Consider the following 12,527-nt stretch of genomic DNA (forward strand, 5'->3'; position numbering starts at 1 on the left):
ACAGGATCGCCACACTTTATACATTGGAAAGCGGAGGCAACAATGAACAACATAGATGAAAAACCTGGCTATTGTTGTTGTTTTGATATCTCCGATCTTATATTTACGATTTTGTAAAAATAACGTGATTGGCGCTGATATCGATCCAAGGATCGGATCGGGACATCCCTACTTCTCTGGTGTCGTTAGCTTCACTGGTGCTGTTAGCTTCTCCGGATCCATAAGCTTCTCCTATTTCGTTAGCTATTTTCCGTTGGGGCTCTGTGACATGCTATGAAGTTTAGTTGATTCAAAACACCTAAAACACACATTAAACATGGCTTAGCAGGAACAATTTCAAACACAATTACACAACTCAGCTTCACTGTAGCTCACAGAGTACTTTTCTTTATCTGGACACGTTGTCCCCACAAATACAATATGCTAATGTTTTTAGCACAAGTCTATGGCACTTTACAATATATAAATTAGCCTAGCGAAAAGAGAATAGAGATTTCCTCTTCTTCACAGTTTGTTTCTTATCTGTGAAATTAAAGTAAATTAAAGCTTTGTTTCCACTGAGGGAAATGGTTTGAGCTCACAAACATGGACAGTGGTTCTATGCAGAAGTATTAATTCCGCTTTAACACTTTCTGCAGTACTTCAGTGGTTTGAGCACAGCACCTGGGGGGGGGGGTAGCTTCCTGTGAATGCATGCTTTGTTTGCTGTTTGGGCCGGGACAGTGTTAGAGGAAACAGATCTCAATGGGCAAGCTGTCAAACTTGACTCACTGCAAACTCTGGCATCCCATGAACAGTCATTCTCCATGGCAGTGGCTCAGTCCATAGGGACTTGGGTTGGGAACCGGTCTGAACCAAATATGGAGCGTGGACTGGTGGCTGGAGAGGTGCCAGTTCACCTCCTGGGCACTGCCGAGGTGCCCTTGAGCAAGGCACCGAACCCCCCAACCGCTCGGGGCGCCTGACCAAAGGGCAGCCCCCTCACTCTGACATCTCTCCACTTTGTGCATGTATAGGTCCTGTTTGTGCATGTGTGTGTCTTTCAGACCTGTGTGTAATTGACAAGCAAGAGTGAAAACATTGAATTTCCCCTCAGGGGGATTAATAAAGTAAATAAACTTAACTTAATAATTCACATAAGCGTGAACAAAGGAAGAGCTGCACTGGAGCCTTCAAACATGACAAGAGTCTCAATGGATGTTAATGATTGCTGCGAAAATGAAAGCTTAGCTCAACCTCACTCACTCTGACACAGCTGAGTGAACACTGTGAAGCTGTTTTATGCTCAGAGATCTTTTTGAGCTGGGATGTGAATGAACGACAACATTTCTCTGTAACATCTGTGTGTTTCCTGTTTCATGCAGACGTCCAGCAGCTGTCGGTGGTTAAAGAAGAGGTTCCCCCTGAGCAGCAGGAGTGGAGCTCCAGTGTGGACCAGGAGGACCCAGAGCCTCCACACATTAAAGAGGACCAGGAGGACCCAGAACCCCCACACATTAAAGAGGACCGGGAGGACCCAGAGCCTCCACACATTAAAGAGGACCGGGAGGACCCAGAGCCTCCACACATTAAAGAGGACCAGGAGGACCCAGAACCCCCACACATTAAAGAGGACCAGGAGGACCCAGAGCCTCCACACATTAAAGAGGACCAGGAGGACCCAGAGCCTCCACACATTAAAGAGGAACAGGAGTTCACATTCTCTCCTGTCCCTGTGAAGAGTGAAGATGATGAAGAGAAACCTCAGTCCTCACAGCTTCATCAAAGACACACTGAACAGATGGAAATTGGAGCTGATGGAGAGGACTGTGGAGGACCAGAACCAGCCAGGAACTCAGATCCAGATACATATTTACAACCTGAGACTGATGACAGTGATGATGATGATGATTGGACAGAGACCAGAGAACCTCAGTCAGGTTTAAAGTCTCTTAGAAATGATGAAGACCCTGTTAGTGACTTGGAATATAGTGTTGATGAGAAACCATTTAGCTGCTCTGAGTGTGGGAAAAAATATAGTCACAGTTCAACACTGACGATTCACATGAGATCCCATACAGGAGAAAAACCATTTAGCTGCTCTGTGTGTGGGAAAAGATTTTGTAAAAGTGGAGTTCTGAAGACACACATGACAACTCACACAGGAGAAAAACCAATAAGCTGCTCTGAGTGTGGGAAAAGATTTTCTCAAAAAGGTCATCTGAAGACACACATGAGAACTCATACCGGAGAAAAACCATTTAGCTGCTCTGAGTGTGGGAAAAGATTTTCTCAAAACGATCATCTGAAGACACACATGACAACTCACACTGGAGAAAAACCACATATCTGCTCTGAGTGTGGGAAAAGATTTTCTCAAAAAACTCATCTAAAGACACACATGAGAACTCACACAGGAGAAAAAACATTTAGCTCCTCTGAGTGCGGGAAAAGATTTTCTCAAAACGATAATCTGAAGACACACATGACAACTCACACAGGACAAAAACCATTTAGCTGCTCTGAGTGTGGGAAAAGATTTCCTCGAAGTGGAGATGTGAGGAGACACATGAGATTTCATACAGGAGAAAGACCATTTAGCTGCTCTGAGTGCGGGAAAAGATTTTTTCACTCAGGTGCTCTAAAGGCACACATAAGAACTCATACAGGAGAAAGACCATTTAGCTGCTCTGAGTGCGGGAAAAGATTTTCTCAGTCAGGTGCTCTGAAGGCACACATGAGAACTCATACAGGAGAAAGACCATTTAGTTGCTCTGAGTGTGGGAAAAGATTTTCTCATTCAGGTGATCTGAAGTCACACATGAGAACTCATACAGGAGAAAAACCATTCACCTGCTCTGAGTGTGGGAAAAGATTTCCTCGCTCAAATACTCTGAAGAGACACATGAGATCTCATACAGGGGTTTGGAAAGATATTTCTGCGCAAAGAAAACTTAGTTGGTCACGTGACAATCTGTACAGGAGAGAAACCTCTCAGCTGCCATGTTTGTGACCAGAGATTCACTTGGCTTCACCAACTCATAAACCATCAGTGTGTTGGTTGTCAGTCCTCACAGCCTCATCAAAGTGAAACTGAGGAGAACAGAGAGGCAGAGCCTCCAGCCAGCAGCTCAGCTGGTCAGATGGAAACAGAGGCTGATGGAGAGAACTGTGGAGGACCAGAACCAGCCAGGAACTCAGATCCAGACACACATTTGCAACCTGAGACTGATGACAAGACGGGAGAGTCTTCTGAACCTGAGACTGATGATAGTGACAATGATTTGAAAGAGACCAGATAATCTCAGTCTTGTTTTTGCTGTGAACTTGTAGCTTCCTGTCAGTTGTTAGCAGTTAGCAGAAGGTTAAACTGTGACTGTGACGTCTTTTAGATGTCAGGATTTATTCACTGTAAACTGGTAACAAACTTAGGCCTCTCCAGTTCGTGTATTTACAGTATTTGCCAGTCGCTACTGGACGCTGTTTTCAACTCTCAGCTTCGGTTACACAGAGCAGGTTTGTTCATTAAACATTACAAGTTCATGATTAATAATATAACTGCAGCTTTGTTCAATGAATATTCAGTCTGTCGATGTTTAAAAGCCACGTTAGCTTCTCTGGTGTTGTTAATTATTTCTACTTCTGGCCATCATGTTGTTTTTCTTTAGATATGTCATTGGACAAATGCTCTTTAACAATTTAGTGGGATTTCTTAACTCATAAGGGACACAGGTAACGTGTTTACTTCCTGTAAATAGAGCAGTCAATCTGATGTCCATATATGTATTTTGTATTTATCTGTTTTAACATCTTAATTTGACACAAAAAAGCAGTCATATCTGTAGCATGTTTTACTGTTTCATAATACGTGTCTCAGGATTGCACTCACCAGCCACTTAATTAGGTACACCTTGCTAACACTGGGTAGTGATGGTGTGATGAAGCCCCGTGAATGTATCGAATCTTTCCGGCCATTGCTTCACCAAAAGGCAGATTACACGAACCCCTGTTTAACAGCTCATTTGGGAGTACTACACTGAACAAAAATATAAACGCAACACTTTTGTTTTTGCTCCCATTTTTCGTGAGCTGGACTCAAAGATCTATATACACAAAAGACCATACCCCTCAAATATTGTTCACGAATCTGTCTAAATCTGTGTTAGTGAGCACTTCTCCTTTGCCGAGATAATCCATCCCACCTCACAGGTGTGGCATATCAAGATGCTGATTAGACAGCATGAATAATGCACAGGTGTGCCTTAGGCTGGCCACAATAAAAGGCCACTCTGACTCTGTGCAAACTCTGTGCAGTTTTGCTTTATTGGGGGGGTCTGGGGGGGTCAGAAAACCAGTCAGTATCTGGTGTGACCACCATTTGCCTCATGCAGTGCAATACATCTCCCTCGCATAGAGTTGATCAGGTTGTTGATTGTGGCCTGTGGAATGCTGGTCCACTCCTCTTCAATGGCTGTGCGAAGCTGCTGGATATTTTGGCAGGAACTGGAACACGCTGTCGTATACGCCAATCCAGAGCATCCCAAACATGCTCAATGGGTGACATGCCCGGTGAGTATGTTGGCCATGCAAGAACTGGGATGTTTTCAGCTTCTAGGAATTGTGTACAGATCCTTGCAACATGGGGCCGTGCATTATCATGCTGCAACATGAGGTGATGGTCGTGGATGAATGGCACAACAATGGGCCTCAGGATCTCGTCACGGTATCTCTGTGCATTCAAAATGCCATCAACAAAATGCACCTGTGTTCGTTGTCCATAACATACGCCTGCCCATACCATAACCCCACCACCACCATGGGCCACTCGATCCACAACGTTGACATCAGCAAACCGCTCACCCACACGACGCCACACACGCTGTCTGCCATCTGCCCTGAACAGTGAAAACAGGGATTCATCCGTGAGGAGAACACCTCTCCAACGTGCCAGACGTCAACGAATGTGAGCATTTGCCCACTCAAGTCGGTTACGACAACGAACTGCAGTCAGGTCGAGACCCTGATGAGGACGACGAGCATGCAGATGAGCTTCCCTGAGACGGTTTTTGACAGTTTGTGCAGAAATTCTTTGGTTATGCAAACCGATTGTTGCAGCAGCTGTCCGGGTGGCTGGTCTCAGACGATCTTGGAGGTGAACATGCTGGATGTGGAGGTCCTGGGCTGGTGTGGTTACATGTGGTCTGCAGTTGTGAGGCCGGTTGGATGTACTGCCAAATTGAAACGCCTTTGGAGACGGCTTATGGTAGAGAAATGAACATTCAATTCACGGGGAACAGCTCTGGTGGACATTCCTGCAGTCAACATGCCAATTGCACGCTCCCTCAAAACTTGCGACATCTGTGGCATTGTGCTGTGTGATAAAACTGAACATTTTAGAGTTGCCTTTTATTGTGGCCAGCCTAAGGCACACCTGTGCAATATTCATGCTGTCTAATCAGCATCTTGATATGCCACACCTGTGAGGTGGGATGGATTATCTTGGCAAAGGAGAAGTGTTCACTAACACAGATTTAGACAGATTTGTGAACAATATTCGAGGGAAATGGTCTTTTGTGTATGTAGAAAAAGTTTTAGATCTTTCCATCTCATGAAAAATGGGAGCAAAAACAAAAGTGTTGCGTTTATATTTTTGTTCAGTGTATATATATATATATATATATGGACCCTAACCCATGGAGATTTATTCTGTGCACTAAGCCTGGTCCCGACCAGGCTAACAACCAGGCTTAGTTTAGCCTGGTGCCTTATCTGTCCAGTCAGCTGTCACTGTGATCGGAAACCAATGTGTTTTACCGTCATTTCATGTTCTTATGTACGTATTTGCCTCATTTTTGTACAAAATACATTAAGCCTACAATAAAAAAAAAAGTTAACATTTAAAACATTCTTTTTGTCATAGCCTAATTATTCATGTGATAATGTGTTTGCCTGTATATCTGTGTTATATGTTTAATGTCCTTCATGTTGGAACCTGTATCAATGAGCTGTACTGGAAACAAATTCCACCAGCCTGGTTGTGTGGTCATTAAAAGAATCAATAAATCAATAAGCATCGCCAGGTGCATACAGGGTGCATTTAATATTGTGAGCAATCTGGGGTTCAGCATCTCGCCCAAGCATACTTTGACATGCACATATCTTTACCAATAACAAAAGGATTAATTGTTGGAATAAACATACAAGTAGGTGTATTTGGCATTAACACAATTAGTGGTTATTAGGTGTCATAACTGTGTGACCTTCCCAAATTATATTCCCAGTTAACTGGACCAATAACTCCAGTGTACTTTACATCAATGAATGAAAACATGAAGATGAAACCACAATGTTCTTCAACCTCATTTTATTTAAATGAAAAATACTGTAATCAGTCAGTGTGTGCTTTGAGCTGTGGAGAGAAAGAGAAATGATATTGATTAATACATTGCATCACAGTCATGCTTACAGTGTGCATTAAAGTCACTTACTTCTGTCTGTAGTTTCTTAATTTCTAAGTCCAGTTTCCTTCAGGTCTTTCTTTTAATTTGTCTGTCAAGCTCCATGTCCTGCAGCTTTCTCTTCTCACACTGGAGCCTGACATATGCCAGGGCTATCTGCTTCCTCAGATGAGTAGCATATAGCTGTCTGACAGTTTGTGAAGGGTCAGTGTGTCACCTGACACTGCAAGACAATCCACATAACACCAATGGTTGATTAATGAATGAATAAAATGATCGATTCCATGTACAGTATACTGGAATAAAGTACCTTGTATGAAGAGGGCGGTTTCTGTGGGTGGGACAGTTCAGTTTGAACTTCAGCAGCTCATCTTCACCATGTCTACCTAATAAAGTGGCCAGTGAGTGTATAATTATCGATCCATCATACAGCAGTAATGTGACAGTTAAAAAAGGCACCAGATACCTCTCTTTTCCAATTCCACCTTAGGCTTAAAGGGGAACTGATGATTTTTTTCAACCTGGGCCCTATTTTCCGATCTACTTTTGTCTATATGAGTGATAGGATGTTCAATATTTTCTCCAGTATGAAGCTAGGGCTGACCTGCCTGCAGCCCGTGAGCACGCGCTGTATTAAATAATAGGGCACTCAGACAGTGTCAAACAACGTCAAAGTACGTCCACTGAAAGTGCATTTTTTTGACACAGATTGTTAGTATAATTATCTGACAACATAACGGAAAGGAGAAATGAACATCTGTGTTTACCTTCAGCTGGATTCGGACATGTTCCTCTGCCTGTTGCTGCTCCCTCTCTCTGCTCGTCCACTCTTCAATTTCAATGAGCTCTACGCCCGTGTATTCCGTATTCAAGTAAATACGGGCGGTCATCAAATTCAAATGGCTCATCCAGATCCAGTTGGTCAAAATCGGGTAAAAATTCGGACATGTTTGTTGTGGCAAGTCAAAACACTCACTCAGAGAGTGAAAGGCTGGCTCTGAAATCTCACGTCTAACAAGATTCTTCTTCTTTTGTGGTTTATGGCAGTCGGTCTCGCGAGATTTGAGTCGTTGCAGGAAGTTACTGCTGAAGCAAGCTTACAGACGCGAGGAATTACTCTGTTTGGAGTAGTCATGGCTGAATTTGTACCCGATTTTGACCAACTGGATCCCCCTCTTTCTTTTCTTTTTCAGCTTTTTCAGCTCTTGTTACGTTTTGCTATTTTCTTGAAATTTCTTGCCGAGGGGCTCATTGCCTTATAAGGACATTCTCGAAAGAAACCGAACCAGTACATTCAGGTTTCAAAGGTTCATACGCTTATGAAAGACGTCTGGATGCAGCTCAAGGAAGCTGATGTCTCTCCAGGTTTCAAAGGGTAAAATCCAGAATAACCACTTGTACTTTGTTATTTTATTTTTGTTTATATCTGTTTTGCAGTTAGCTCAGTTAAAGGAATACTATCATCTATATTCATCTGTCAGGATGTGGCTTTTTTTTTATTGTTAATGCATTTCTTACTTTTTTTTTTTTTATTATTATTTTTATTTGAATGCCACTAATGGAAAAGGGCAGGGTGGCCAGGCAACCACCCCATCATCCCCTTACACTACACTAACCTTCCAGTGTAATCAATCTACCCTTTATTTAGGCTAGTTGTTAAAAATGTTGAGGCAGAGGGTACTGTCTGTAGCTCTGGTTGAGGGTGAGAGGCTATCAGCAGATAAACAGAGATCTGTGTGGGTACATGAGACCCTAAAAAAGAGGCTGAATCATGGGGAGTAGCACCAGTTGGTCCAGGAGCTTCTCCTCCATCATGGACGTTTACAGAATTATTTTAGGATGACTCAGGGGCAGTTTGACAACCTGCTGTCTATCATCGAGCCGTACAGCTCTGAGTACCGAACAACAGCTACCACCAGTTTCTCCTCCATTGTTTACCAGCTGTAACAAGTGGGATGAGGACAGTAAGGGCAGAACTTATTATGGAATACAAAACACAGTTAGAGCACAGAGCATTAAGGGAAGAAGTAGAAGACAGGAAGTAGTCTTGTCAAGATTAAGATTAGATCACACTGGTTTGAAGGCAACTTTATTTTTATTGGGAAAAGTATATTTGCGGGGTTGTGTAATTTGTAATAAATTAGAAAATGTGGAACATGTAATTATGCACTGTATTAAATATAATGAAGAAAGGATTACGTTACAACAAAGGGTGAGAGAGGCAGGACGAGACTGGAATTTGGAAGGGATACAGGGAACCAAGGGAGATAAGGTGTGGGGAATGCAGAGGGAAGTTTGTTTCATAGAATATAGCTGCTGACTGTTTTGTTTGTTTATCTATTTATTGTTACTATTTTTTTTTTAATTTGTTTATTTATTTAGTTATTTATTCTCATGCGATATGATATCATGTAAAACTACATCCGCCAATCGCGGAAACACTTCCTGGATTCCTCGACACACGCTTGGTAGCCTCGCGTCAAAAAGCATGGATACCAAGAGGCGAAGCTCAATCCACCTTATTTTTCACGGAAACACGGAGGCAAAACAGAACGCAGCCAGCTTCCGTTTTTTGTGCGACACTTCCGGTCCAGCACTCTTACCACTGTGTAAATGGGAATCGCCTTGTTGTTTACCTTGCTGAGTTTAGCTATATATATGTATATATCATATTTTTCACGTCACTATATCACCGTTTAGACTAATCTGATGTTTGTAAAATCTATAAACACAATGACTGAACAAACATTAGTATTTTCTCTCTGTGTAATTAATAACATGGTTATCGTAGATTAGCTGGGCTAACCGTTAGCTGTTAGCCGTTAGCCGTGTTTGCATGGTAATAACTCACTAAACTCACAAAGTGGCCCAAGAAAAAATATTTTCTCCAGCGGATGTCTTAGTTACAACATGATAGAGCTAACTGGAGTAGTTTCATGTCGTATCCGACAACGGGAGGCTTTTAACGGATGACGATCCTGATGTTAGCTTTGCTGCTGCTGTTAGCTGTCCCTGTCAGCTGCAGCCACTGATGCTTTCTAGACATCGTGATTTCCCAAAACTGAATAAATACCACACACAGCAACACAAGACTGCTTTGCTAGCTCAGTCATGTTGTAACGGCTGGATGGTTGATGCGTACATGCTGATTCAGGTGCTATCAGAGCCGATCCGCGCATCACTATGGCTTAATGATCAACTCAGTCAATTAAAACAACCCGTCCTGTGTTAGGAGTGTATGTCGCTGACAGAAAGAAAGAAAGAAAGAAAGAAAGAGAAAGAAAAGGGGAAAAAGATAGAAAAGCAGCGTACACCTCACATATTTATTTCTCAAAGTTGCGCGCACGTGTGGCTGGCATGCAGAAGCACCGTCTGTGTGTCGAGGGTGCAGCACAGATTTATTTAAGTTCATCCTCAGGCCTGATACAGCTGAGAATTCTCCAATACATCTAATGGCTGTATTCACCTCATATTTGTTTTTTTAAAAATATTGCTGTATCATCAGCCAGTTGAGATAATTTAAATTCTCTGTCTAGAGTTCTAACTCCTAGGAATGGATATTTTTTGATATGCACTGCCATAACCTGTGCGACTAGCAAAAATAAAAGAGGACTCAGTGGACAGCCTTGTCTAATTCCCCGTCTAACCTCAAATCTGGGAGTTGTTCCATTTGTTAGCTTCACTGAGCTGTTACATCCTTTATACAAAGTTCTGACTACTTTGAGAAATCCTTTTCCAAATCCAAAGAATTGAATGACTTTGGTGATAAACTGGTGATTAATGGTATCAAATGCTTTATAAAAATCGATAAACAAGATAAGGCTATCATCCAATATATAATCATTATAATCAATCATATCCAGTATTAGTCGTATGTTATTGGTTATGTTTCTACCAGGAATAAAACCAGATTGTTCTTCATCGATAATTTCATTTAATCCCAACTTTAATCTTTTGGCAAATATCAAGGCAAAAATCTTGGCATCGTTGTTCAGTAGACTGATTGGTCTCCAGTTCTCAATGTTGAGTTTATCTTTTTGTGGTTTTGGAATTAATTTAATAAGACCTTGTTTCAAAGTTGGAGGTAGCTCCTCTTTTTCTAGAGCTTCCTCAAACATTGCTACCAAAAAAGGAGCTAATGTTGTATTAAAATCTTACAAAAACTCACCTATTAGTCCATCATTACCTGGAGATTTGTTGTCTTTTAAAGCATTAATACAGTTTTGTACATCTATTATATTGATTTTTTGATCACATATTGATTTAAAATTATCATCAATTTTTTTAATCTCTGGTTCCATTCCTTTCAGAAACACATCCATATCATCTTCATTCAGCTGATCTGCTCCATACAGTCCCTCATAGAAACTGGCCACAAACTGTGAGATTTGCTTTTCATCATCACATATGATATCATTGATTCTGAGTTTACTCAATGAAGATTGTTCAAAGTTTTGAACAGTTTGAAAATAAGGTGGATAGAACGCCCCATGGCAACAGACTCGCCCATGGTTTCGTCCTACTGCCGCCATTTTGGACTGTCAGCAGACCGCAGCAGACCCGCTTGCATACAAAAACACACAGACAAACTGAAGTATATCGCTATTAATTATGCTTACAATGCTACTCACCTCGTGATAGCTTGGTCACAGCTGCTTTTCACGTTTTTATAAAGCAAAATATAGACTTAAAAAAACAAAACGAAGAAAAACGGCCTAGATGGCATCTCTACACATTACATCCACTTATGAGAAGATTCACTTAATTACTCCTTCAAAATGACCCCATAAGCCAATCTACCAAAAAAAATAAATAAATTAAAAAAAAAAAATCAATTTTTTAAGTAGAAACACATTAATGGCGACGTCACATAATCAGGAACAAAGATTTATTTACAGTTTGTACAGTAAGGGGACAGTAATAATAATATTAATATATAGGCTATTTTAATATGATATATTTTAATGCTAAAGCAGTTATCAGTTCTGATATAAATGGTCCAAGAGGCCATATATATATATATATACATACATATATACATATGTGTATATATATATATATATATATATATATATATATATATATATATATATATATTAAATGGATATTAAAACACTTTAAAACTTACACCTCAGGAGTTCTTACCTGTCAGGATCCTTCGGGAAACGGTGGAAGGCCAGGTGCGGGGTGTTCCACTGATAGTTGTTGCAGTTAATTGACCTACACTGTTTTCTTTCACTTTTTTTCTCCTCTCTCCTTGACATCTTGCATGTTGTCTTGCTGGTCCAGAACGCTGCTGCCAGGCTTCTGTCCAGATCTCATAAGTTCACTCACATTACTCCAGTCCTGGCATCCCTGCACTGGCTCCCTGTTAATTTCAGGATCCAGCACAAGATTCTAACCATCACTTACAGAGCCCTCCATGGTCAAGCACCTGCATAGTTGACGGATCTGTGTCCTTTCACTGTCCTGTCAGGTCACTGCGGTCCGCTGAAGGCCACCTACTTACTGTCCCTCACACAATATTAAAGACGAAAGGTGATCGAGCCTTTAAGGCTGTTGCACCGAAATGGTGGAATGCACTAGCTCATGAGCTGAGAGCGGCCTCTTCCGTGGACATTTTTAAAAGGCAGTTAAAAACACATCTGTTTAGGCATGCGTTCCATTAATTGTCCATTGTATCATCTCTGTATTTCGCTGCACTTTACTTTTTATTTGTTTTTGTGTATTTTGTATTGTTTCTGTGATTGTATTTTTTGTATTTTATCTTGTGAAGCACTTTGTGAGTCCTCTCTGTGAGAAGTGCTACATAAATAAATTTACTTACTTACTTACTTACTTGTCTGGGCGCAACAGTCCAAGCTCAACAGTCCAAAATGGCGGCAGCGCCCCTTGTGGCTGTTGGCAAAAATTCAACGGAGCTTCGCCTCTTGGTATCCATGCTCTTTGCTCGTGTCAAAACACTCTAAATTTTGTCTGGATTCTGGTTCCGGTCTAGAGAGCGGATGCGGAATTCACCAAATTCACCAAAGTAAAAGTGTTCACCAAAGTAAAACTTTAAATTCTGGCGCACCATTGATTTGGGGTGAT

General features: G+C 41.4%; 1 protein-coding gene across 8 annotated transcripts in view; it reads left to right on the top strand.

The window, feature by feature from the left end:
• LOC125884159 (oocyte zinc finger protein XlCOF22-like) overlaps nucleotides 1–12,527 on the top strand; it is a 78,596-nt gene that overhangs the window by 40,834 nt on the left and 25,235 nt on the right. For 5 of the 8 annotated variants that reach the window (XM_049568979.1, XM_049568978.1, XM_049568977.1 and 2 more), the window contains exon 2: nucleotides 1,365–4,117. In XM_049568979.1, coding sequence (XP_049424936.1) covers nucleotides 1,365–2,992 — 1,628 coding nt within the window. In that variant the 3' untranslated portion in view covers nucleotides 2,993–4,117. Of the gene's footprint in view, nucleotides 1–1,364 lie in introns of those variants that run through there. The other 3 variants (XM_049568981.1, XM_049568982.1, XM_049568980.1) reach the window with 2 other exon arrangements.

Source organism: Epinephelus fuscoguttatus, linkage group LG23, assembly GCF_011397635.1.
Source record: "Epinephelus fuscoguttatus linkage group LG23, E.fuscoguttatus.final_Chr_v1".
Classification (NCBI taxonomy): Eukaryota; Metazoa; Chordata; class Actinopteri; order Perciformes; family Serranidae; genus Epinephelus; species Epinephelus fuscoguttatus.